This window comes from Gambusia affinis, linkage group LG08 (genome assembly GCF_019740435.1).
Source record: "Gambusia affinis linkage group LG08, SWU_Gaff_1.0, whole genome shotgun sequence".
In the NCBI taxonomy this organism is placed as follows: Eukaryota; Metazoa; Chordata; class Actinopteri; order Cyprinodontiformes; family Poeciliidae; genus Gambusia; species Gambusia affinis.
The window spans coordinates 27,505,527-27,533,351 of record NC_057875.1 but is presented as its reverse complement, the minus strand read 5'-3'; the positions used below and the strand labels follow the sequence as shown (position 1 = coordinate 27,533,351).

Sequence of the window (27,825 nt, the reverse complement as noted above, 5' to 3'; positions counted from 1 at the left end):
AATAATAGTAGCAGAAAACAGTCATTCAAATTTGTAGTTTAGGAAACCTTAGATCTATTCATCTCAAGTGCTCCCTCCGCCCCGAGTTTGTTCTGATTTAGAGTTTGGAGGATCGGACAAATACAAGCGTTTGATAAAATTAAGCATTTATAAAACCCGTCGAGTCAATTTACTGATGGAGATTTCTGAGCGTTTATAAAAGGTCAAACATGTATTCATTATATAAAATTTACATAGCACATAGGGTGCCTTTGGTGACGTTTTTTCGGAAAAGCGAACGTAATACAATTAACGTCCGAATTTCTGTATAGATTTTTGGTTTACTTAGAACAAATGTTAAGAAAAAGTTTTCGGAATTCAAGGTAGCTTCACTAAAAATAACTGGACTCATGAATAATTTAAAAGGAAACCCGTCGACGCCTTTATTCCCAGTTCCAATCTCTCCGAGCGTTCCTGAACGCCTCAGTCGGCTGAGTGGCTCAGTGAAGATGGCGGACTGTATACGTGTTCCTCTGATTTTGCTGGTGATGTGCATCTTTTCACTGGCTCATCAAGCTCGAGGAGGTGAAAACAACGGTGTCGGCAGGGTCGGTGCTATTGGAGACAACCCCGCCAATCTCGCAGCAGGTCCGGGTCCCGGAGCAAACCAGGGAGTCGCTGAGAGGAACCAGGCAGCGGGGGCCTCGTTAAGTCGGAGGCGCTCTACCGGCTGGAAGCTGTCTGATGAGGCAGTATGTAGGGAGGATCTGACCCGGCGTTGTCCGAAACATTCCTGGAACAACAACCTGGCGGTACTAGAGTGTCTGCAGGATAAAAAGGAGGTAAATTAGCGCTGATGGGACACGTAGCTTGTGACCAGCTGCAGGGTGTGCCTGCGTTAGCAGCTTCTAGCTAACTGCTGCTAGCGCTTGCATTTCGAGAACGTCACACAGAATACAGAACCGCAGCCTAAACGAATGTTTTAAATGGCTCCCACTTCGTACTGCGATGTCCAGCGCAAAACCAGACAGAGAACACAGTAGAAACACTGACCGCTTAACCTGTAATTCAGCGTGGTGCAATGGCAAGACTGTTTGCTATGGTCTCTGAAAGTAAGCTTTTTGGTTCAAGGCTAAATGTTGAAACAATGAAAGTAAATTACAAAATTATAGTTCAGGAAAAAAAAAGAGGTGGAGGGCAATTCTTTGTCAGATTACGCAAGATGCACACGCATCAACAGATTCTTGTGTGCGCGTTGTTGTTTATTTTGGAAGTTTAACTCTGGGTAAATTTATCTATTAAGGAACAGTTACAGCACCGGGTTAACCTGCCCACATGTTCAAGATGGTTGAGGAGAAGTGCCAATTGGCAGTCAGGTGATTCCTGCTCCTTTTAGAAATCTCATGGTTAGAGGTCCGTAAAGGAGGACGAACCCGTAACCATGACATTACCTCTAACCATCCTTTCAGGATGAAACTTTTTTTTTTTTTTTTTTTTTTTTTGCTATCTACATATGTACGGTAGTTAATGACTTGATGTCAGTGGATGAGGTTTTATGTTGCTGTTCATATAGTTTTCAGGTTTCCGACTTTTTTTGTGGGATCTTCCCGGTGTTCTCCGCACAGGAACCTGACTGTTTATTCACTTGTTGAGCTCATCAACTTCCAGTTGAGCAGAACTGCAGCAAGCCAAGGTGTGCGTGCGTGTGTGTGTGTGTGTGTGTGTGTGTGTGTGTGTGTGTGTGTGTGTGTGTGTGTGTGTGTGTGTGTGTGTGCGCGTGTGCGTGCCTGTGCCTGTGCCTGTGCCTGTGTGCGCGCGGGTTTGCAGGCGGTTCTAGATGCTAGGACGAGCCTTGGCCTCGTTTACTTACTCTGTCACAAGCCTATAATTTGATGATAAACTCTGTTGAAGAGCTGTTTTTATCTAGTTTGGGAGAAAACTGCTGATGAAAGGAGGCTTGAAAAAGTTCAGAATGCATAAAGTTAAAAATCTGGTTCTGATTCTCTTGATCTGTGTAGCAGAATCTCTGAGGTATTGGACCATAAGTTGCATAGATAATAATTGGTTAATTTTTATTTATTTAGTTAGTTATTTATTGCAAATGAACTTGACACTGGTAATATTAACCTTACAGAATGGTCATCTAGTTTAGCAGCAGATGAATTAATATTGAAAATAATGGTTTGTAGCACAGTTAGCTTTGGTGCCCACAGATGTACAAATCAAACCTCCGTTATGTCAAGTGATTAATACAAAGATTTTTCTAATCAGAAACATTTACCTATAGTGCATTTGTTATTGGGTATGAAGAGTGTTTCCTCCTCTGTAATTTTTCTCAACAAAATGAAACTGAAGAGAATGTCAACATCAGACTGTCTCTGAGCAATAATTTTTGGGATAAAGCCTGTTGACCCGCCAGCTGAACCCAGAGGGGGAAACCCTGCATGTATAAGACATCTTTGTTGTTCTTGGTTAGTGAACTAGTTGTACTCGCCTTTCTAAATTTCTTGAGCGACAAAGAAGCAATCTCTAGCAAAGACGTTTTTAGTTGCCACCGCTCTGCTCCAACTTGGGAAGATGTCAGTGAACATCTTCAAAAGCGTCTCTTTAATTTCATGTTGAAATATTCATTAGTTTGACCATGGATAAGATGCTGATTAACGTACTGCCTAACCTGTTGTTATAACAGATGTTGTTCTGCTCTGCAGCTTAAACGTAGATCTTGTTTCTAGTCAAACAATCGTTATCGTGGGAAAAGTTTTTTTTTTTTTTCTCTCTCTCTCTCTTTGTCACTTGTTCATCCTGCTGTGCCTCATCTTGCCTGTGTGTTCTGACTGGATCACATCCGGCTGTGGCCTCCTAGGCATTTCTAATCAGCTACAACAAAGTTTCCAAAAAACGACAACATTTCAGTCACAATATAATGTTACGGGCCGTCTCAAGAGTTAAGAATAGAACGATTTGCTCAAAGTACATGTTGATCCATTTTGGTGACACATTTTTACAATGTTTCTTGTTCCTTTGACTCTCTGGAAGCTGAACCCGTCTCAGGCTGCTGGGTGGGATTTCAGAGTTCTTTTTAGACTGGGTTTCTTGGGCCTGCCCTTGGTCAGCCTCTGGCAGCTGTGCTGTGGTTTTGTGTACGTGGTACTTGGTCCAGATGGAGACTGAAGACTGTCCTGTCTGGTCTGAGGTCATGTTGGTGTTCTGGTTGATATGGTTTCAAATACTGGAAAATGTTGCTGTTACATTATCTAGCAGAGTAAATGAACTACAAATGAAAGTTATTCAGTGATTATTTTCATGTTGTTCATATTTAATGTAATCAGACATCGTATATATTTTGTTCTTAAAAATTTAAAAATATATATTTTTGGTGTTTATCTTTGCTTTCAGTCTTGCTCTCAACTTCTTCCTGTTTTCTCTCCATCATCTTCTCATCAACCACGGGTTAACCCACTGGAACGCGTCATATTTGGACCCCATATGATTTAAAACGATTGTCCGTGTTCCATCCACAATCTGCGTTAACAAAATGTCGTTTTAGGAGTTCAATAAATAACGAGTGCGGCTCAAAAAATTAGAATATCATAAAAAAATTCAGTATTTTTCAATTTCAGAGTGAAACTCGTGTCCAAATTCAGTACATCACGAGCCAAAGATTTCAAGCTTTTTCTCAAGTATAAACATTTTCGTGGACTCGATACTTGGTTGAGCTTCCTATTGCATGAATTATTGCATTAATGCAGCGTGACATGGCGAGGATCTTAATCTTGACGGGTTGCTCAACATGGTGCACATTTATCACATTTATAAAAATATCACTGTAACAAAGTCAGTGCCTTACAGCAAGTATTAGCCAAGCTCTGTGCCTATAATATACTTAGTTTGTTTGATATAGCATGTTTAGTACTGTGGTGTCCTGTGGGACAGTTGGTGCTTAATCATATAAAACAAATGACGACCGAAGCAGTTAGTTTGTTTAGAGCCAACGTTCGGCAGACTTCTTTAGAGACTTGTTTGGGAGAAAGGAGTTGCTCAGCAGAATCTGGTGCTGCTTCTATTAGATTGAGATGCTGCTCAACAGCTTCACTTGCATTTAAAAGCATTGACTGGATATTATGAAAAGGCTGCATCAGAAGCCAAACGTAATGGTCAGCCCTGCTTGTGTTGTTGCTGTGAGTTGGAAGCCGGCAACGCCTCGCGGTCCAGCAGCTTCAGCAGCGCGCCGTGGAAACACACGGGGCCAACGGGTCGACCTGTGTGACGCCAAAGGACAAAGTGATCCATAATGGCTGCTTCTTAATTGTGTCTGCTGACATCAAATGAGCTGCTTAGCGTTACTTTGTCAGTGATTAACTTTTTGAAATTTAATTTTTATATATACATATATATATGTTTTTGTTTTTTTTAAGAGATTTTATTTTCTACTGGTGAGAAACTGATGAGGGCTTCCTGTGGTAGAAGTCTTAGGGCAGCTGAATGAATGTCATGTTTTGAATCGGGTTATAGTTTGATGAATAATTTAGATTGTAAAGAAAAAAAAAACACCTCAGGAAAGCATAGCCAGACAGAACACACACACACACACACACACACACAAACAAGTAAGAAGACTCACTGTGAACATCAGTGCAAAGTTTTTCGCTTGGCAGAGACAGGCAGCAGAGAACGGGTCCAGGTCTCCATTTAGTTTATTTATAAATTTTTTTTGAGTATGTTGTATGGATGCCATCTCATAAAATATCATTAATTTGTAAGATTTTTTTTTTCCTCCACAAATGAAGCATACATTTTATGATCTCTCAGTAGTTTTTAGGTCTAATGCAGCATGTAGCTAGAGCTGGCTGTGGAGACGGTACATTAAGGCAGTTTTCTTCAAATCAGCTTCCAGTTCTGCTGTGGAACTACCTGAAGTTATGGCTGTGGTTCTAAGTTACCCAAGAAATGGATTTAGTCCCTCTAATGTGTGCATGCGTTGAGAAATCTGCTGTAGGTCCAACGGCTGAGACGTTCAACAAAAAAGATGTCAGGATCTCCCTGACAGGTCTGGTTCAGCGTCCAGCGTTTTCTCTTTTCTACGCTGGTCATTTATCTGGCCGTTTTCATATGGTAGTTCCGTAGTAAACATTTACCCATAAAGCCGTGTTTCCACAAGGCTTTTTTGTTTACGCGTCAGTCAGTCTGCTGACATCCTGTCGAGCTGAGCCGTGTGTGTGTACAGTGTGTGTCTGCCTGAGCTCTGCCATCAGCCTCAGACGCTGTCCAACTGTCAACAAGAGAAATGTTTGAATTCTCATCAGGCTCACAGCGGACGCCCCGGAGCATCATGACGCCCTGGAGTGTCATCTAGTGTCTGTACATCCACGCTCCTTCCACATCGGGGTTGGATGGAACTTCATCTCCCGTCTCCTAACATTTGGTTGAATATGGGAAGAGTCTTTATGATTATGGAACATAAAGAAGGTGTTGAGAGCTAGAAGTTAATAACAAGTTAATTTGATTTAAGTTTCAGTGACTGTCAGGTTCATCTACAGAGCAAAAAAAAAAAAAAAAAGCAAAACAATTTTCAGCTGTAATTAAATATTAAAGCCAAAGCCCTGACCATGTTTTTTTTTTTCTTTTTTTTTTAAGGAATCAGAAATTGCCGCTGACTGCAATCATGTAAGTACTCTAAAGCCCCCTCTTCCCAGCATGCTTTGCTCTGAGTGTATTACTGCATGTGTAGACTGGAGCACGTCTAGTTAAATGTAATCTTTAATGTGAATGTTCAAGCAACGTATCTTCTGGAACTGGTCCCTGTCTGCTTTCTTTTCCAGCTTCTGTGGAACTACAAGTTGAACCTCACCAAAGATCCAAAGTTTGAGTCTGTAGCTGGGGAGGTCTGCAAGACGACCATCTCTGAGGTCAGAGGTCAACACCACTTTGACCTTGTATTTAGTCAGAATTGATAAACTAGCCTACTTTGACTAACTAGATCAATGTGCCAAACTTATAAATGAGTCAAGTCAATATTCGAGCTGGTGAGCTTATGTTATTGCAGCACTAATTTGACTTTTTACTCATTTAAAAGCTTTTTGTTTCAACAGTTTTTCTTATCTTGACCAGATTAGATAAGTTGGTCCTCTGATCGCTCAGTTCCAAACTGTTAAACTGGTCCTACTTTAACTGTGACCTTATCAGCAGGTGGAAGTGCGCTCACGGAGCTCAACAACCAACCAAACTGTTTTGAGCCCACGTTTAAAACTCTGACTTTAGCTTAGCTTTTGATCTGTCTGATTTGTGATGAGGAAGTAGCAGGCTCGGCTCACAGCTTCCATCTGATATAACATGAACTCACCGTTTGATCCTCCCACTGTTTGATATCATCCGACTCCGTAAGCACCGTCCATCATCACTCAGTTCTTAAACCTGTAACGAGTTTGAACATTTTAAATAAATCCCTCTGTAAATGTAAAACCTATTTTCCACACTGCTGGTACTGATCATATATTAGCTGGATGGGACTTTGAAGTATTTATAAATTAAGTTGGTGCCATTAAGCCATGTGTTTTAAATTTTTTTTTCAGGGTGATATTGAGATACTGAGCCGCCTCTCTGTGCTGTATTTTGCGTTTTTGTGGAGGATCAAAGTCCAATGTTCTCCGTGTAACACATTGGAGAAAATTAGGAAATTAATTTTCATATTATCTCCAACCTGTCCCATATGGTTCAAACGTCTTTGGCTACAAAAGCACTTGTACCAAATCTCTGCCTCGCTAGGTGTTTGTGATGTAATGACGGGTTTCTTGGCGTACTTCCTGGCAGTAGAAGCTGTTGTTCTTATCTGGCGCCGTCTTTAGCTGTAACACCTGTTTGGTTTCAGACCGCTAGAAGCTGTTTCATCAAAATTCCTCCTGTGCTCTCAGAAGATGTAGAGCGATGCAGGTTACATTTTAGACTAGGCTCACTCTGTTACTTCTGTTAATTGTAAGGGGAAATTAAACGTCTAAAAGGTCTTTATGTAAATAAAGTGTCATTATTTGCAAAATAATGACACTTTAACAACAGTTATAACAGTTCTAACCCTTCATAAAGACTCCTTCATCTTCATAACAGATCTTATGTCATGTTTATGACAGTGTCATGTTATTCTTATGCACACCCCTCCAAATAAAGTGTTGCCAAAACATTTTCTGCATTTTATTTACAAAGTAATTCTTCTCCACTCAGATTAAAGAATGTGCTGCAGAGGAGCGGGGGAAGGGCTACCTGGTCTCCTGTCTGGTGGATAACCGTGGAAACATCACCGACTACCAGTGCAACCAGTTCATCACCAAGATGGCCAGCATCATCTACAGTGATTATCGGCTGATTTGCGGCTTCCTGGACAAATGTCAGGAAGACATCAACACTCTGCACTGTGGCAGCATCAGCACCGGGGAGAAGGTGAGCCGAGCTTCAACACCGGAGACAAAAATGTCCAAAAAAACCCAAAAAACCCTTATTTCTTTGAGGACCTTAAAGTAACGGATCCTGCAGCTGAATACTTTCTACGTGTCTGAGGTTCTGTTTGGTTTTTGGTTTGCACATCTGGAGTTGGTGAGTTTGCTCATTTCTTTCTGTGTCATTGTGTCGATCTGTCTTAGGAAGCAGCAATTATTGTTGCAAGTTTTGCTGCGGCCATTTGTTAGACTCTTAAATGTTTCATTACGTTATAAAACTATTATATTGTAGCACATTGGGGAAATCAACAGTTGGATTTCCATCTGACCTGTCATTTTATTTGTTTTATTTAACCAGACCAAATAATCAAAACTACTATAAATTGTTCAAATAACTTTGACTATAAAACATAAACTGCAAACCTCTACATAGAAAATCCAATTTGCTCATTCAAAATGACTTCTCAAAGGGATAAGTAGAACTCTTTATTTTAAATGTTTTTTTGTTTTTTTTTTGTCTGATTTTAACAGCTGTTTTTACTAAATGAGTAACTGGAGTTGGTGGAGATTCTCTGTCTGCAGAGTTTTACCTGAAGGCTTCTGAATTTTCATTTGACGTTTTGAGTCTCATCAAGGAGGCTTGTTCAGTTCCAAAACTTGGTTTGGATAAGTTGTAATCAGAAACATCCGCGCTGAAGGGGCGGTAGAGGTCAGTCACGAGGTCATTGTTATCACCAACAAGGTCACATGAAACTACATCCGTCTGAACAAATGGATCAGAATGCAGCTGATATGAGGATATCAGTGGTGCCTTGGATTTGAGATTTTGCTCATGGTGACATTTTGATGATGGCTGTTCAGTCTGTTATTCAGCTCTAGTCAAAATATACATTTATGGCATCAAATCCGGAGAATAGTGGGTTTAATCATTAAAAAAATAATATTTATCTTTATGATGCCCAAATTTTTCTGCATGCCTCGCAGGCTCACATAAGTTCTTTTCATTCAGTGATACTTAAAAAAATAAAAAATAAATCAGGAATTATGCAGGCAACCAACAAAGGATAGTAAATGTGTAAAATAAGCATCAGTTTGGGCAAGATAAATAAAACATCATCTAAGCTTGTACTACCAGCTCTAATTTAAGTTTTAATCTGGACTATTTTTATTTTGGAATAGAATAGAAAAGTTCTTCCAAAGTGGGGAAAGTCATGTGACATCAAGATTCATGGGTTCACAGAAAAGATCAAGAAGTGTTTAAAAAAAACAAGATTAACAACTATTATAATATACTATGCAGGTTTATAACATAAAGAATACTGTGCAGTTATCATAAATAAAATATTATTCAAAATCCAGGGATGTACAGCTGAATAGGATGATTTTTTTTCTTTATGTACAGTACATAATGTTTATTGAATATTACAAACTGTTTACAACACAGCATGTCAGTGCAGTACAGAAAAACAAATGTGGTGTTTTTTTATTTTTATTATTGTTATTATAATATATTATATAAAAGCTGAACAGCTAAATAGATGAAGTGACCTGCTGGAATTGTGTGTGTGTGCAGGACGTCCACTCTCAGGGGGAAGTGATCGCCTGCCTGGAGAAGGGTTTAGTCCGTGAGGTTGAGGAGCAACCAGGCGCGCACCGCATCAAAGACGACTGTAAGAAGGCCATCATGAGGGTAGCCGAGCTGTCCTCTGATGACTTCCACCTGGACCGCTACCTGTACTTAGCCTGCAGAGACGACCGGGAACGCTTCTGTGAAAATGTGAGGATGCTCCCCGTCACGTCCGCAGTTACTTTGTGTTTCATGGTGTAGTGCTGCAGTCTTATCATCTGTTCTGTTTCATCCCTACTGACCGCCAGAGGGCGTTGCTGAAAGCACTGAATGTTCCCTTAGCACATGCGCCGTTCGAGCAATAATATCAACAGAGTTACACCTGTGACATATCGGATGATCAATCGGAGGCTATATAGCATGACGTCATCCGAGGCTCTGTTCCTACAGAATCTTCTCGCGAAACGCAAGGATTCTGAGTGGCAGAGAATCTCTGGCGGTCATCCGGGATTCATAGAACCGTAGTTACATACGTAACTTTCATTTTAGCCCATTATGTCAGAACTGTTTTTTTGCAGCTACGGGTTCATCTCAAACACAGAGTTGTTTTTGGTTAATATGGCTTGCAACTAATAAACTCAACATTTTTGCACTTTCTTTAAACATTAGAATTGTAATTATGATTTTTTTTTTTATTGTATAGTATTTGCTCTATGCACTTCGTCCTTTCCAGCTATCGTTAACTACAGCCACCAAACTTCATTTCCACTTTCATACATTTTCTTCTTGTACCACACAAGACGGAATATTACCAAACTTATAATCTGATTGAACTATAAAGTCTACAAAAACGTTGTACAATGGTTCTTTCCATGTCTTTAGAATGAGCTGAATACTACGCTCAACCCAAAGCAGAAGCTCATCTGTGCGTGTCTTTGTGAACTTCAGCTAACTTTATCTTTTCCCCACAGACAGCAGCTGGGGAGGGCCGAGTTTATAAATGTCTGTTTAATCACAAGTTTGAGGATGCCATGTCTGAGAGGGTGAGTTCCCCTTTGCTTTTTTTTTTTTTTTTTATCTCATTGTGTTTTGTTTCCAACAGCTCTGTTAAATCAGTGGCTCTTAAAAGGTCAGGGAAACACTCTGGTCTCATTGTAAAACTGAGTGATGGGACGAAATTCAACACATTGAGCTGATTTGGCTTGGATTCATGCGTGGTGGCGCGCATCTTCTGGTGTTGTAAGTTCTGCCGCTGATGTTTGCGTCTTCAGTGTCGCGAGGCGTTGACCACCAGGCAGAAGCTGATCGCCCAGGACTACAAGGTGAGCTACTCGCTCGCCAAAGCTTGCAAGTCAGACCTGAGGAAGTACCGCTGCAACGTGGACGCAAACATGCCCCGAGCCAAAGAGACGCGCCTGTCCTACCTGCTGCTGTGCCTGGAGGCTGCCGTGCACCGAGGTGAGGAGGTCTTTCCTCCGTCTGCAGTGCCAGGACGTTTAAAATCCACTAGGGGAAAATAATTGTGCTTTCTGCTCCACGTTTCAGGTCGAGTGGTGAGTGGCGAGTGTCAGGGAGAAATGATGGACTACAGGCGCATGTTGATGGAGGACTTCTCCCTGAGTCCGGAGATTGTGCTGCACTGCCGCAGTGAGATAGAGAACCACTGCTCTGGTTTACACCGGAAAGGCCGGACGCTGCACTGCCTGATGAGGGTCGGCCGAGGAGACATGGAGGCCATCGAACCCACCTGCCAAAAGGCGGTGAGTTACAACGGCCTGGAGCCTCATTTAGAGCCAGCAGGAGAATTAGAAAGAAAATCTAATGGGAAGTTTTAATGTTTATTATTAGTTGCCGTCATAGAACAGAATCATGACATGTCCATCAGGACATAAAATAGATGGAGAATTTTACACAATGAAGACGTAAAGTTCAATTCAAATGCACTTACTTTTGTTAGGTTGAGTTTGTTTTACATTTTACAGAAATCCAAATTTGTAACGTTTAATTAAAACACTCTGTTAGAAAGCCACTTTTTCTCTTAAAAATAGAAATATTAACAGAAATGAACCAGTAATGTCTCAAAAAATTAATCAATTTAGTCAGAAGATCGGATTTCTCTAAATCAAATTAGAATATAAACCTGATTGAAATGGATGTCATTTTTGGATTCAGTGGTGCAAAATGATCTTAATTCACTTGAATAAAAACAAAACAAGTATTTTTTGGAACCCAGTGTTGATATATTTTCACTCTGGTGGAACTGTAATAATTTGAGAACATCTTTTTAGTCAGACTTTCAGACTAATTTAGCAAAACATTTCCAGAAAGTTTCTGATCCCAGTATGACCAGTTAGCTCCCATGCAGTTTTTTTTTTTTCCCTTTTTCTGTCATGGCATTAAAATGAGCGTGGTGGTTCTCTCTTTGGCACATCAGAGCCAGGAGGAGCGTTTCAGTGCTGTCAATCATTCTCATGTGCATGCTGCTCACACCCTCCCGTGTGCAGCACACACAAGCTCAGTCCGGTTTGCTGCTGCTGGCAGAGAAACTGCTTGTACATGAGAGTGATGGACAGCGCTAAGACCCTCCTCCTGGCTCTGATTGGTTGTTCCTGACTTCTGCAGCTGTCAGTAGAGCCACAGGAGGCAGAGGAGATCAACCTCAGATTCTCAGATTCTACTGTCAGGACATTGTGACAGTTTTGAATATAATAAAACAATTGATTTATTTTTTTTATAAAAGTGACATGGTTAATAATCATTCTTTAAAACAATACTTTGTTTGTTCTGTGGTGTACAAATCTTTTTGTTCTTTCATCAATATAACATGCCACACCATGTATTTTCTACTTCAATATTAAATAAGCGTTTTAGCTTTCAGCTTTAACTTCACTCTCATCAGTCTGACAAACATTTTGAACAATCTGAAAATAATTTTAAGCTATTTGTTTTTAACTCAGATATTTCTCCGGCTTTCAACACTGCCTGAGTCCGTATTCAGGATGTTTCAGGCGGATCTTTCTGTCTGCAGTGTGAAGGAAAGGCGGCAGAGAAACAAGCCATTAACCTGCTCCGCCCCGCCTAAGCCAAACAAACCCAGCAATAATGTGTAATTATACATAAAGCCAGCAGCTTCTCTGATCCTGTTTCCTGCTTTTATAGGAGCTGCTGTAGCTCTGGTACTGACCTGGGTGTAGGAGCTTCAGCCTCTGGTCGTGTCGGTCGGTTGAGGTTCTTCTCCTGATGTTGCTCTTCTCCCTGTGCTCAGCTCAAGGACCTGGTGCAGGAAGCAGACCCAGGAGCCGACTACCGGATCGACAGGGCGCTGAATGAGGCCTGCGAGTCCGTCATCCAGACAGCCTGCAAACACATCCGCAACGGAGACCCCATGTAAGTCCTGCCGGTCCAAACCGTCATCCCTTAGAAAATGTAAAAACTCAGCTCCAGAACAGAGTACGTACAGCCAGCCGGATCAGCAGTAACCGTGCAGAACTGGTTCTGATCGTGCAGGATCCTGTCTTGTCTGATGGAGCATCTGTACACTGAGAAGATGGTGGAGGACTGTGAACACAGGCTGTTGGAGCTGCAGTACTTCATCGCCAGAGACTGGAAGTAAGATGAGCCGTCGGCTAAAAACAATAAATGACATGAATTCAGTTTGGGAAAGAGTTTAACTTGAAAAATGACCAATCAACCACTGCTATGTTAAAGAATTTAATTGCTTTTCAGAATAAAACCACAGTCAGTTATTTTTGAACAAATAGGACAAATATTAGGTTTGTCTGTAAGTTGTGTTTGTCTCAAAGTAACATGGATGGAAAATATGATCTCTCTGCTGTCAGAGGGAGAATCGATGTTTAAAACAAAAGAATGCCTGTGTTTTTTTTTTCTTCAATGAACTGAACTACGATTGTATTCATGATGCGGTGCTGTTCCTCAGGCTGGACCCCATTCTGTATAAGAAATGTCAGGGCGATGCGGCCAGACTCTGCCACACTCACGGCTGGAATGAAACCAGTGAGCTAATGCCAGCCGGGGCCGTTTTCTCCTGCCTGTATCGCCACGCTTACCGCTCAGTGGAGCAAGGACGGAGGGTAGGTATCCCATGGCAACCTTTGACCTTTACAGGAATCTCTCATCTCTCAGTGGAAGAGTAAAACTTTAGGATTGTGTGAAGCTGGAGAGCTGAATACGGTCAGATGGGCAGCCCATGTTTTAGTGATTATTCAGTCTGTTTCCATTGTTCAGTTCCTCCATCATTCGTTTCATCTGCTCCGTATTGGCTTTATTTTGAAACAAGAATTATGAAGAGTCTGTAATGAATATCAAGCAGCGTCTAAACCAGTGGTCACTGAGGGGTCAGTCCTCGTCTTCGTCGGCCATTTACTTGAATTAAATGGCCGAACTGCCTCAGTAGCCTGCAGTCGAGCTCCACAGAGCTCTGCTAGTGAGCTGATGGTGGATCCTCTAAAGTAAGTGTCCACACCTTCAGAACGACATTTTTGTTGTTGTTGTTTTTTTGTAATTTAACAAAGTGTAAACACGCTGTAGTCGTGTTTAAAAACCTCCCTAGAGGAAACACTGAGGTGCGCTGAAGCACAGAGGCAGTAAAAAAGGCTGCAGGACCACTGACCCTGCAGGCCTGGACGGCTCTAAACTCTGACATAAAGCTCTGTGATAAAGCAGGAACCTTTACCCCAGTAGAGTATTTCTTCTCATCTCTAGACATGTTTTGTATGATAAAATGCAGTCAGAGGGAATAATTTTTCTCGATAAAACTAACTTTGGAAGCGTCCTCGCTCCTCACCCCCCCCCAGCTATCGAGGGACTGTAAGGTGGAGGTCCAGAGGATTCTCCACCAGAGGGCGCTGGACGTGAAGCTGGATCCTGAGCTGCAGAGACGCTGCATGGCCGACCTGGGGAAGTGGTGCAGTGAGAAGTCAGAGACCGGCCAGGAGCTGGAGTGTCTGCAGGACCATCTGGAGGATCTGGTGTCCGACTGCAGAGACGTGGTGGGGAATCTCACAGAGCTGGAGTCGGAGGTTTGTCTTCCTTTCTAAGCTGTTGCATTTTCAGCACCGCAGCTGAAATTCTAGAGTGATTACCGAAGCCATCAAGCTGTGAAGAAACATAATGTTGTGACTAAACTTTGCCTCTTTGTTCCCTCCTCAGGACATTCAGATCGAGGCTTTGTTAATGCGAGCCTGTGAACCTGTAATTCAAAGCTACTGTCATGTGAGTATCCACTTACTGATGATACATTACAGATGCAGCGTTTCCATATTTGAAATGTAGCATTAAATAAATTCCTGATACAATTTGGGAACAGGAGGTTTCAGGAGCAGTTGTGGTTTTCATGCGTTTCTTTAAAACCCACAAACATGCTGTGTAGTTCTCCCTCTTTGACACTGGGATAACTGGTAATGGCAATCAAAACACTGCATTTATTTTTGTTTGTTTGTTTACTTCGTGAACTTATTGGAAGTTGAGTGCAGCATTTTAAACTGATCCCTTCCCGTGTCTGTGTCCCGTTTTCTCTCCACGTGTCAGGAGGTAGCCGACAATCAGATCGACTCTGGTGACCTGATGGAGTGTTTGATTCAGAACAAACACCAGAAGGAGATGAATGAGAAGTGCGCGGTGGGAGTCACACACTTCCAGCTGGTGAGCAAACCCAGCTTCTGTTGTAGCTCAGCTTTTAGAGGCTTTTTTTCCCCCCCACTTCCGTATTATTTAAAGTTTATTTTTAGTTTTGTTTCCAGAACACCGATTTACAACAAATGTCGTCTCAAGGCACTTTAGAAAAAGATAATTTAAATTAAGTCACACATGCGTTCCATTTGATCTTAGTTGTCAAGCAGCACAGCATCTGAGAAAACCAAGCAGATTACATGGAGTCATTGACTTTCACAACTCACTCCACAATGTTGACCAAGAGAAAGAATTTCTTATTTGGGTTAAACAAATTTCTCATAATCGGTTACTCTCTGCATAACTATGGTGAAATCACAGCTGAGGTTTCACACAAAGTTAATCCTTCTTTTCCATCTGTTATTGTGAAGTAGAAAAGGAAGTAGTTTTTGAGGCAGGACCCTGTTGTGTCGACAGTCGGCTAAAAGACGCCTGGCTGACAGAAAACCTGACGAAACCCCCACCGCCTTTTAAATCATTTCTGTTTGTTTATGAAAGTGTGTAATTAAACTCTGATCCCTAAAAACTGCCTCTGCTCAGTTGGAGTGAACGCTGGTGTGGCACGAATACATATGTGAATACTAAGGGAACCAGAAAGGACTCCAAAAGTAGGAAGCGGAATATAGTGCATGGCATTCTGGGTAAATTCAACCAAAGCAAATGAGCGTCTAGTGTTAGTGGGAGAAATGACTCGTGGTCTTTTCACCAAAAACAAAAGAGAAATCCTCCAAGCACTAAAATCTGACACCACTGTATTTTTGTTTACATGTGGTGAATTAAGAAGTTGCACTCAGTATCTTCTTCAGAAATGGTTGTGTGAAAATCACTGTAAGTCATTCATTTTAGATGAGATTTGGACATGGAGGATTCTAAATGGGATAACGAGCTTCAAATTTTGCTAGTCTTTAAATTCTACCCTAACCTAATTTTTAGAAACTGCATTTAACTTGTAGCGAACTCGTAGCTGTGGAAATGAAGCACACAGCTCCACTATCTGCTGAATCTCCAGCTAACAGCACCGTATGCTGCGACTGTCTGCAGGTTCAGATCAAAGACTTTCGTTTCTCCTACAAGTTTAAGACCGCCTGCAAAGAGGACGTTCTGAAGCTTTGTCCCAACATCAAGAAGAAGTAAGTTCCTCCGGTTCTCCTCTCTTCTTCAGCAGTAGACGGTTCTGTTGGGTTTGCAATCCAGTTTGAGAACATTCATATGAATTCAGTCATTTCAAATGAATATTGATGCTTGCGGTGTTTTAGAAGACTAAATATTAATAAGCACTGCATGATGTTTATTCCACTCAACTGTCCCGACATTGAAAAGCAGTTTTACATGGTCATGAGAATCATCGATCTTTAATCAAGCAAGTTCTAATTTTGTCACTAGATTGTTAAATATGCTTAAATGACAAGATTCCTCTAATTTCTTCCTTATTTAGTCTTTCTGTAAACATTCTTCGGCCTTGTCCACGCACCCCCAGGTCTTTATGAAGACCAATATTTCCACCACGTTGTTTAAAAAGTACCACACACACTGGATTGGTTTCCCGACCCATAGGGGGCAGTGTAGCACAAAGCTGAGACCTGTGTCAGCCAATCAGATTGCTTCAAAATAACATGACTTCCTGTTCGGAATTAAACATGGAGGTTAATTTTGTGGATATTAATTTATTAAAAACATTGTGTTAAAGCAATGTGTTGCTATATGCAAACTATTTGTTTCACACAATGACGCAGAAATCTGTTTTCTGCTCACAAACGCATACTTTGTTTTTTTTTAGCCTCTATTTTATTTGGTCAGCGTTTTTATGAATCATTTTTAGTGATTGTAAACGTTTTTGTGTGAATGAAAGATAAATAAAATGAAATAAAAATTTATGTTTTCTGAGTCTACATGTGAGTTTGTGGAAAAAAAATTTTCTTGGAGTTTAGTTTCCATATTTTGCACCAGAAAGTTGCCCATTAAATGCTGCTGTGCGCGCGTGTGTGTGTGTGTGTGTGTGTGTGTGTGGCGACTCAACCATTTCAGCTGTTCTGTCTTGATAAACTACCAGATGGTGTTTGTCATCACTGACGTCCCATTTTCTCACTTTAAGTGTTTCTGTGGTTGTTAGGAAGATGCAGCTGCCAGGACGTTGTATTTTTTATTTTTATTTTTTTCACTTTCCATCTGAATTGAAACGTGGCCATGTTGATGACGGACGCGTTTTTCCTCCCTGTTGCTTAGGGTGGACGTGGTCATCTGCCTCAGCACCACGGTGAGAAACGACACCCTGCAGGACGCCAAGGAGCAGCGCGTGTCGGTCAAATGCCGCAAACAGCTCCGAGTGGAGGAGGTGGAAATGGTGCGTTCACTGACACACTGTTGCGACTTCACTCACTCAAGCCTTGTGGTTTTACAGAATGTCTGAGGCTTTTGTCCCAGCTGACATTTAGTACAAGATGTTCTTGTTGAACTTTAGAGTTCTTTCATCAGTCTGTGTTTCAGGCCTGATACTGCAACTCTTCTGTTGTGATATTTTATTTACTACTCATTATTTTTGTCATATTTTTTTTCCTCTCTTTTCATCTGCATATTCTATTGTTATTGTTTTTGTACAGCACTTTGCTGCAGTTTTAAACCTGACATTGTGTTTTTCAGTCGGAGGACATCCGTCTGGAGCCGGAGCTGTATGACTCATGTAAGCAGGACATCAGCCGGCTGTGTCAGAACGTGGCTTTTGGCAATGCACAGGTCAGCAGCCACACACACACACACACACACACACACACACTTTTTGCTAATTTTCATGTCAAAGAAACAGTGTTCCCATTTTGTAAAAGTTGTGTTACACAGCTGACTGGGCTGCCGGTTATTACAGATTTCACTCATTTAAATCTTTAATAATGCACTGCAGGGTTATAGTAAACCTGAAGTACACACTCCCAAAAAATTTTAAAAGGATTTTGAGACTTTTTTTTTTTTTGTTGAAATTAGAGGAAAAAATAGTCTTTTTTTTTTCCCCTTGCATTGCTTTGCAACCATTCTGACAACAGAGAAGACAATGAAACAACCATTAGTTTTTTTTTTCAGCCCAGCTTCCTGTACTTTTATTCTTCTGAATTACATTCAGTTGAGCTCGGTTTGAGTGTGTGAAACGTAGCATCCGGGACAGGTGGATTAATTTTTATGGCCCTCTTCTTTATTCCGTCCCTCGTCCTCTTGGAGAATCTAAAGTTTGACTCGGTGTCTGCATTCATCACCAGGTGGTCGAGTGTCTGAAGGAGAACAAACGCCAGCTGTCTCCACGCTGCCACCAAAAGATCTTCAAGCTGCAGGAGGTGGAGATGGTTGATCCTGAACTGGACTATCAGCTGATGAGAGTCTGCAAGCACATGATCCGGGTGGGCCACCACTGCTTGTGATTTCTATTATCACATTGTGTTTACTCGGCTATATTCAGCGTAAGCCCTATCGTTGAGTGTTATTATTCAGAAACAAATCAAGAAGAAGAACCAGATGATGAGTAACTCAGACAAGGTCTGGAGGGTTTTACCAAAAACAAAAAGCGAAATCCTCCAACCGCTAAAATCTGACGCCACTCCATTTATCTTTACATTTTGTGAAGAAGGAAGTTGGGCTCAGTGTTTTTCTTCGGAGGTTTATGTATCTATTCCTTCAGTAGTTATTGGTGCAGCGCCGCCACAGGCGAGGAGGGGAACAGGTTTTTTTTATTAGTTTTGCTTGTTTGACACAGTGCAGCTGAAAATGTAGCAAGTATTTCAATTTTGGTCCCCAATCGACTCAAGCCTACCAGAGTATTAGGTGTGAAAACACTCCAAGATATTTGTAACGTTTGAAGGTTCTTTAAGGAACTACTCTCCTAGGAGAGGCCTGTGACCTTAACAATACAAAGATCCTTTTTGCACTTTTTTGCTCAATCTTATTTTAAAGATCTAATATTTTCTAGATTTTCAAGATTTTTTCATTTTTTTATTTTTTTACACTAGTGGCTTTTGTTGAACAGTAAATTGACAGGAAATGGGATGCAGCAAATGACTCGAGCAAAACTGAGATCTTCTGTAAAGCGAGGAGAGATGGGATTTCTTTTAGTGTAAATGTTTGTAGAAAATGCTGTAAAGAACAAAGTTTCTACCTGCATGATAAGATAATAGATTCAAACAAACATTGCTGGTACTTTTGGCGTCGTACTGTTGTTGAAATTACATAAAATGATTCCATGAGAAAACTAGAACTGCTAAAAGCTGTTTGATACTTGGTGCCAGAGTTATTCAGGCTGCAGTCTCACTGCCTTCACTGTGTTTCTGTTCAGCGGTTCTGCACGGAGTCGGAGGGGAAGAACGTTCTTCAGTGTCTGAAACAGAACAAGAACAGTGAGCTGATGGATCCTAAATGCAAACAAATGATCACCAAGAGACAGATCACGCAGAACACGGGTACACACGCCCTCTTTGACCTTTCACCCCCTCTTGTTGAGCCCAGCGCATAAACCTAAGCAGATAGAAACCTAACAGCTGTGTGTGTTTGTGTGTGTGTGTATTCAGACTACAGGTTAAACCCTGTGCTGAAGAAGGCCTGTAAAGCCGACATCCCAAAATTCTGTCAGTCCGTCCTCAACAAGGGAGCGACGGACACGGAGCTGGAGGGTCAGGTCATCTCCTGCCTCAAACTCAAATATGCAGACCAGGTCAGAGTCGATGCTCGCATGGTTATAAATGAAACTTGAGCATTTTTACATTTTCATCATGAAGATACTCGACGACAATGGAATGACTTGGACGTGTAGGGCACAGTAAAGCTTTAAGGATTCCTGCTGTTCCTGTGCTCTGCGTTCTGCAGCGTTTGTCTTCTGACTGCGAGGATCAGATTCGGGTCATCCTGCAGGAGTCGGCTCTGGACTACAGGTTGGACCCTCAGCTCCAGATCCACTGCACCCAAGAGGTTTGTTAGCTTTCCGCTTGAACACACTCTCTACCACGTTTCAAAACCCGTTTGCTTCGTTATCCCGTCACTTCCTGGGTTCAACAAAACCTGCTTCTAGTATTTTGCTTGGCGGCTGTTGAATATGTGGGATTATAACAAAGGGGAGTGAAAAACTGGAGTCGGTCATCACCACTGCTCTGGTTCCACTGGCTTATTTATGAAATCTGTCCGTCCAGTCAACATGGCTCTGTGTTGCTGGTGTTCAATCTGTGCACAGAGAGCATTTAACTCTGCATCACCAGAACCAAACATAGAGAAGCAGCATTCAGCTTCTGTGCGCCACAAATCTGGAACAAACTCCCACAATACAGCAAAACTGCTGAAACGCTGAGTTCCTTTAACTCTAGACTAAAACCCAGCTGACTGGAGTTTGAAACATAACGAACAGAACTTTGAAACATAATGAGTTAAGAATTAAACGATGGCACTTGACTAAATGTAATGTTTCAATTGTTGATTCTATGTTGCGTGACTTTGTGTTTTTATGACGTAAAGCACTTTGAAATGCCTTGTTGCTGAAATGTGCTATACAAATAAAATTTGATTGATTGATTGCTAACAGACGGGAGCAATACTACTTCCTGTCCTCCATTGCTGTTGGAGAAACACTAACATGACCATAAACGTGTTTTCCTAATGACCGTAGCATACAAGGACCAGATTACATTTCAAAATAAATTGAACCTGGATTCATTACAAATGTGTCAGTAAATAAAATATAAATGAGACTTCAGCATTTTTACTGAATACATGAACATGAAGTCATTTACCTGGATAGTTTCTCTTTCCACTGAGATATATGATAAACGGCTGCATACAGAGCAGCCAAGAGTTTGTCTTTTTAAATGCATGTGTGTGAATAATTGTGTGTGTGTGTAGATTTCAAGCCTGTGTCCAGAGGAGGCAGCAGCTCAGGAGCAGACAGGACAGGTGGAGGAGTGTCTGAAAATCAACCTTCTGAAGATCAAACAGGAAGCTTGTAAGAAGGTGAAAGATCTGCTGACGAAGCAAAGCTTTGTTTCCTCTGGATCGGCGGTTTTCAAAGTGTGAGGCGCGCCTCCCCGGGGGGGCGCCAGAGCCCTTTAGGGGAGGCGCGGTGCGAGGGAAAAAAATAAACCGGAAAAGCTATCTGCTTGCTATCTACTGATGTGAGAGAAACGTCTTTTACGCACACGATCAACTCTGTGGATTTAGGAAAAAGTTGGTAGTGGAGTGCGCGTGTGGAGCGGGGATCAGTGGAAATGTTTCCCACCTTAGAGGATGTTTTGGCCAGTGATGTCAGTAACGTTACTGACGTCGACCACTTTTTTCTGTAACGAATAATCTAACGCGTTGCTATTTCAAATCCAGTAGTCAGACTACAGTTACTTATCAAAATCATTTTTGCGTTACTATCTTCTTTTGTTATTTAATCGTATTTCCTCTACTCGTCTTGTCGAGTGACCGACGTCTCTATGCGACAGAAATGTAAACAATGGAGGGAGATGCGCGTTTTGTTGGTGGAAAAACTGGAACTATTTTGAGTTTCTGTCGCTAAGTCCGATTATTATAAACGGCTTTGGGCTTCATCTTTTAAAAGTCGCTTGCAAATTTAATGAGCGGCGGGTTGCGCCTTTTTGGGCTCGTTTTTGAACGTGAAGTTGCTCATTTGGGGTTGGGAATAAGCAGAGACTCAATAAATCCCAGAATTTGTCCATCATTAAGGTAGTTTTAGTCAGTCTCTGCCTGTTCATCATTTCCTGGATGATCCGTCCCGCTGAGTCTTTGTTAATGTCAAGTTAATATTACCTCTGAATGACGTCGAGCTTCGCGTTGTGCTCCAGAAAACTGCAAATATCGAGACTAATTTAAACAGCGCAATAAACGTGAAAACAGCCACAAATAAACGTGTCCGTAGTTGGCAATAGTTATAATGGCAAGTGCTGACTAGCACCGTTATAATTATTAATATTACGATAAGTGTCGCAGCCATCTGAGCTGTGGAGCTGCAGGAGGAGCTCTGTGCGCTGCGACATCAAACTCAGGGGCGTAACGCAGAATCTGGAGGCTGGGGGTAGGGGGGCTTTAAAATCCTTAGAGTTTTCCAGACAACAGTGGACCACACAAATTACTCATGTTTTTTATTTTTGTACAATCTCCTCTTCAGCAGGCATTAAGCTCCTTGAAGGGGGGCTCACCCTTTCATACTTTGAAAACCCCTGCTCTGGATAATCTTTCATTAAGAAGCATCAAGAGAGAACTGCAAATTAATGAACAGAATTATTCCAGAACATTTTTCCTTTTCCCTCTGTTCCTGCATCCTGCTCCTCTCGCAGGAAGTGCTGAACATGCTGAAGGAGAGCAAGGCGGACATCTTTGTTGACCCTGTTCTCCACACGGCGTGCGCGCTGGACATCAAACACCACTGTGCTGCCATCCCACCTGGCAAGGGGCGCCGTGAGTCCTCTCTCACACACACACACACACACACCCACACACACACACACACACACACACACACACACAGCTGCTGAGAGACTGGCACTAGTTCCTCGTATTGTTTGATTTCTCCTGATATTTTTGGATAAACATTACAAACACATCTAGGTAGAGTGAAGCCAACCTGCAGAGACGCATGTTTGATAAAAAATAAATCATCTAAATGTACAGAGTTTGATAGTTTGCCATACTTTGGGTATATTTTTAGTTTTTTTTTAATCTTTTATAATTATTCTAATATATATATATATATGTATATATATATATATATTACTCCTTGAATTTCAATGCAAAATCAAGCCTTAATGAGAAGGGAAAAGGTAAATTGTTTTTAAAAAAATTTTGTATTCTGCCCCCTTTGCTCTGATACTCTTAAATAAAATCCAGCTGAACCCTTTACATTCGAAGGTCCCTTAATTAGTAAACAGGGTCCAGCTGTCTGTATTAATTGTAGTTGAAATACCGCTGTTCTGTCCTCAGGTTTGTTAGAGCAGTGTTTTTCAAGGTGGAGCCACCAGAGGGCGCTGGAGGGGCTTTCGAAAATTGGAGAAATTATGAAAAAAATAACTAAATTTAACATTTTTAGCTTAAATTTTAAAAAGTTGTAATCATGAAATCTCATTAGTTTCTCAATCATTGTTATAAAATATAAGTTGAAATAATTTATTGACATTATTTGTCATGTTCATCTTTCTTTCTGAATGGCTGCTAGTCAAATTTATCAAGCCACTTTGCTCCTCGTGCTAGCATAACTAGCAAGTGCGAAATGGACAATGTTTCTGTTGAGAAAAGGACTGAAAGACACTCACACACACACACACACACACCCTAAAAAACCTGATGGCTCACATTATAAAAATGAAGCATTTACTTTGTTTTGTTTTTAATTGTAGTTGTCCAGTTACATTTTTATAACCAGAAAAAACAAAACAGTTTGAATATGCTTTACCGTAGTTTGAAATGTTTCTTTTGTTACCGAACACAATTCATCTTAACTCTTGAGTTTCAGTGTGCTGGTTTATTGATTTAATTCAAATTAAAAAAAAAAAAAAAAAACCTGGAAGAACGTCCATCCTGGTATGTTTGTAGAAGATTTTTGTGTTCCCTCGCAATACTGAATATCTTTCTGCCATGTAAGGTTTTTTATGCTTGTTAGATATCTCATTAATGATATATTAAAGTTTTATATCTTTTTCTATACAAACTTGCATGCAAAAGCAAAACATAACAAACATGGGCTTCCCATCTCTTTCCATCTCCTCTAAGGCATAAACAGAAACTTTCTGTTGGAAGGAAAATATTTATTGTCACGGGGTAATAAAGTCATCTGACAGTTTTGTGTGTGTTTTTTTTTTTTTGTTGTTGTTTTTTTTTTTTTTTTATATGTTAGTTTCGTTAGTTAAGAACAAGTAATAATACTTGTTCTATGCACCAAAGAGTTAAGAATATATAAAAAGGTTTTAAACGAGGCTCTTTAAAGGTATTTACAAATTTAAATTGACATTTATTATCGTTGTAGATGTATTGTGAGTGAACGCAGGACATTATTTTCCCCCATGTCCACCAGGGGGCTCTGTATAGTTGTCAGTGAACATGCAGTCGCCGTGTTTTACAGTTCTGTGTATTGAAGCCAGCTCTCGTCCTCAGATATGTCCTGCCTGATGGAGGCGCTGCAGGACAAACGTGTCCGTCTGCAGCCAGAGTGCAAGAAGAGACTCCAGGATCGCATCGACATGTGGAGCTACGCTGCTAAGGTACGGCTGACCTCTGACCCCAGGCGCTGAGCTGTCTGCTCCGCCGTGCAGCTGCTCTCACGCAGGCCGCTGCAGGTTGGAAGATTTGGTTCCAGTGTGGAGCTACAACCGACTTCTTGCACAGCCGTGTGTGTGTGTGTCTTAGTTCTGTCCAGGAGGATTGACCCTCAAATTTAATTTCACACACAAGCTTTGTTTTTTTTTTTTTAACTGTTGTGTTCCTAACCAAAGTCAGAGTTTCATGAACTCTGAGTGTCTGTACCTTCCAGCAGTCAGTGGACTGTGCAGCCAAATTTGCAGCACGGTAAATCCGCAACGCTGAAAAAAAATCCAACAGTTTCTGAACGGGGAGACGTTGAGCTTTCAGCCAATATCGGGTTATTACGGTAATTTTGTTGCAGGGAGTGAAATTAATCTGAGGGGCTCTCTTTTAATAGACGCTAAATTGCAAACATAACTACTTGATATTGAAAGTTCCTGTTATGGACAAATGGGTAATATGTATTTACTCAGGAAATTTTAAAAACTGTTCAATTAAAACAAGCATCTATATCCAGGTGGAGGTTTGTTACTTAGGACTCAAAGGGTTAATAATACTCAGGTATTTTTTGCAAACAGCCTGAATGATGAATCTGGTTTAATAAAAAAATATCTTGACAAAAAAGAAGTGAACACAGAAATCACCACATGGAGCAGATTGCAAACGCTGCATGACTGAATGACTATATTTCAGATGTTTTTTCGGAGACTGTGTGGAAATAAATATGAACTCTTAAACCCCAGCTTAAATAATTGATTTTGTTATTTATTTCATTTAAAAATGTTCCTGTGTTTGATTTGGTAGCTGATTATTTTTTGTTCATTTCTGAGAAGGTTGTCGATCATCGACTGTGTTTGTCTTGTTTCTTTTACGTTCTCTGGTTGATTCTCTCCAGTGGTGGTGAAATGTTGCAGAAAGTCGTGTCCCCGGTTCTCAACCCGTTTTTCTTTTTCTTTCTTTATTTTCTTCCTCCTGGTTTCTTCCTCCAGGTGGCGCCAGCTGAGGGATTCTCAGACCTGGCCATGCAGGTGATGACGTCGCCGTCCAAGAACTACATCCTCACTGTGATTGGTACGGGTGTGGCTCTGCTCTTCCTGGTTGGGATGTTTTGTGGCAGATTCACAAAACGAGTGACTCAGGAGCTGAAGGACAGGTAAGCCCCGCCCACCCCGGTGGGATGGGGGTCAGGAAGAGTTCGCAGGAGAACCCACCGCCGCCGCTGAGGAATCCTCTCCACCCACGGCCATTTTTACCCATCAATTTAAAAAGACAAAATGAACAAAAAAAAAACAAAACAAAACTGCAGCGTCCAACCTGATTTGTCCTCTACATCAGGGCTTTTTTTTTTTTAATCACTGCTGGGGAAATGACATTACTCCCAAAGCCCCACTGGTGAACGTGGGTGTGACTTCCCACACCTCATGAGGGCAGTTTCTCCTCTCCCTCATTTCTGTTCCTGTCCAGATCTTTTGTTGGATGTGTGGCGCCTCCATCCTCCTCCCTGATGGTGATGCAGTATTCGTCTCCTCTCCTGCTCATCCTGCGGGGGATCCGGGCCCGGTTGGGGGATCCGGGTCGGGTTGGGGGTTCCGGGCCCGGTTGGGGGATCCGGGTCGGGTTGGGGGTTCCGGGCCCGGTTGGGGGATCCGGGTCGGGTTGGGGGTTCCGGGCCCGGTTGGGGGTGGGGGTTTAGGACGTGGCAGAGCAGGAGAGAGGAAGGATGAGCTCTCAGAACTGACTGGTGGAGAATAAAAACATTTCAAGTGTAAATGTGTAGAAAGGGGGATGGGATAAGACTTGACTATAGAGATTTTAACAATGAAGCTGTGTCTCTTGGTGTGAGTGTACGCTGTCCAGTCCTTTCCTTTCTGCCCCAATACTCTTCTTGGTTGTCGAACGCTTTTCGGGGATATTTTATTTTATAATTTTTTTTTTTTTCTCTGTCTTTGCCATGGGACTGCCAGGGAGGTGGAACCTACCAGCCATCTCTCAACCAAGCCACACAGGATTTACAAGGGGAGCGAACACTTGGTCATATGTAAATAGAAATATTTAGTTTTCCAACAGTGAACTGGTTCCTCCATCGCAGCTTCCAGCTCCCTGCTGCTTCCAGCCACTGTTAGCATTCCGTCTCTGAGCAGAGCAGCAGAAATCACTTCAGTCCTCATTCTCACACAAACTGGCTCAGTTGGTGTCAGAGGAGTCGGTCCAGACAGGTTGAGGCCTTTTTTCTTTTCTTTTTTCTTTTTTTCCTCTAGAAGAAACAATTTGGGACAACTTTAAGAGCAAATCATATTATTACAAAGATGTGAAGATTTTGTGTGAAGATGATACTGGAATCATTGCACAGGTTTTTTTTTTTTTTTTTTTTTTTTTTTTAATATCAATGAATATAAATGTTTTGTTATAGCTTTATTTATTGTTTAATCTGTGTTTGTTTTGTTTTTTTGTTGATTTGAATGTGCCTTTTTTTTTTTTCCTTTCCCAGCGAGTTCCTCCAGGCATCATCTTCATCCAGCAGCTTGACTGATGAGGGGGTTTGATGTTAAATGACATTTTCATTTTAACATTTTTATACATCCAAAATTTAAAGCTGTAGCTTAAGATAATGGTTTGCTTTTTGTGTGTGTGTGTGTGTGTTAGTAAGAGCATCCATGGAGGCTTTTAACTCTGAGTCTGCTGCTGGAGTTTGAGGCCTCAGCTGCTGAAAGCTCCTCTAGTGGAGTTCTGGAGTTTGGGGGACAAAATAGCAAAGCCTGCTGGATAAGATGCATGTGTGAGTGTGTGTGTGTGTGTGTGTGTGAGAGAGAGAGAGAGAGAGCAGAACAGCTAGATGACAGTCTATGTGTCGTATGCTGTGCGTGTCGTGCAGTTAACTTGTACTGCTACTTTTTCCATCTAGCCGATTCTTCAGGCGTTCTGTAGTCAGTTCTGCCCTCGCCGCCTGCAACTCCAAACTTTCTTCTCTCAACTGCCTTTTTTTCAGTCCTTTCTTCTTTTTTTTTTAAATCAAAGTTGTGCCTAAAACGTCCCTGCATCTCCCATCAAATGACAGGGTCGGTCAGAGATGGACAATGTCCACATCATGTGTTGATTATTGCCTGGTGTCTCGTCCTCTGCAGGTGGTTTGGTCGTCTGTTTTCTGATTCAGAGGTGATGGAAAGTCTTTTAAGTTTGTGATTGAATACATGGTTTCTGTCTGGATTTGTGGAACTTCTGGTTTTTCACTGTTTTTTTTTGTCTCCTTTTGTTGCTCTGTACAGAAAACTATGGACAGTTTCTTATTAATAATAAAGTGTGCAAGGTTTCTATTCTGTCGTCCAGGTGTTTTCTCACTACCGTCTTTGTCGTCCAGCACACAGGATGTAATATTTGTTGTATATATTTGCATTTCGCAACACCATGTGGATCTGTTATAAATACTGACTGCAACAAATAAAATGTTCCCAGTTTATTTAAAATGTAGTTATATTTGTGCTATAATCGGGTGAATTTCACACACTGATGCTCTCAAAACTCTGCACAAAATTAAGCATAGACAGAAAACTTCTCTCTAAATTATAAAGAATTAACAAAAATAGTTAAACTCCTAAGCTAGTGAGTCAACTATTAAGGGAAGTTTCGAATGGAAAACAAATTAAAACCCAAAATGAAATATAAATATTCAGCTCTGCACTGAACCACATGATGAAAATAATAAACCTCATCATGGTTATTCCACCAAATGATGATTTCCAAACTCTTCCTCAGTTAGAACATTAGTATTGCTGTTTCTGAATGAATATGAACTGAAAGCACTGCATATTTTTCATTATTTTTGACCATTTCTCATTTTCTGCAGTAAATATAAAATGTTTCCTCAGAATTTCAGAGACATGTTGTCAGTAGTTCATAGAATAAAAGAGCAATATTCAT

At 41.2% G+C, this 27,825-nt stretch overlaps 1 protein-coding gene across 1 annotated transcript; it reads left to right on the top strand.

Annotated features, from left to right (window-relative positions):
* The first annotated feature begins 417 nt into the window (after positions 1 to 417).
* On the top strand, positions 418 to 27,221 carry LOC122835186 (Golgi apparatus protein 1-like). Its single transcript, XM_044124019.1, has 26 exons — positions 418 to 821; positions 5,614 to 5,643; positions 5,799 to 5,885; positions 7,192 to 7,407; positions 8,977 to 9,180; positions 9,942 to 10,013; positions 10,242 to 10,428; positions 10,516 to 10,730; positions 12,236 to 12,357; positions 12,478 to 12,579; positions 12,908 to 13,061; positions 13,785 to 14,009; positions 14,140 to 14,202; positions 14,518 to 14,631; positions 15,700 to 15,788; positions 16,882 to 16,999; positions 17,296 to 17,388; positions 17,901 to 18,038; positions 18,968 to 19,091; positions 19,200 to 19,342; positions 19,495 to 19,596; positions 20,518 to 20,625; positions 21,954 to 22,074; positions 23,764 to 23,870; positions 24,900 to 25,063; positions 25,875 to 27,221. The coding sequence occupies exons 1-26, from the start codon at positions 489 to 491 to the stop codon at positions 25,954 to 25,956; spliced, it is 3,513 nt and encodes a 1,170-aa protein (XP_043979954.1). The 5' UTR covers positions 418 to 488; the 3' UTR covers positions 25,957 to 27,221.
* The last annotated feature ends 604 nt before the right edge of the window (positions 27,222 to 27,825 follow it).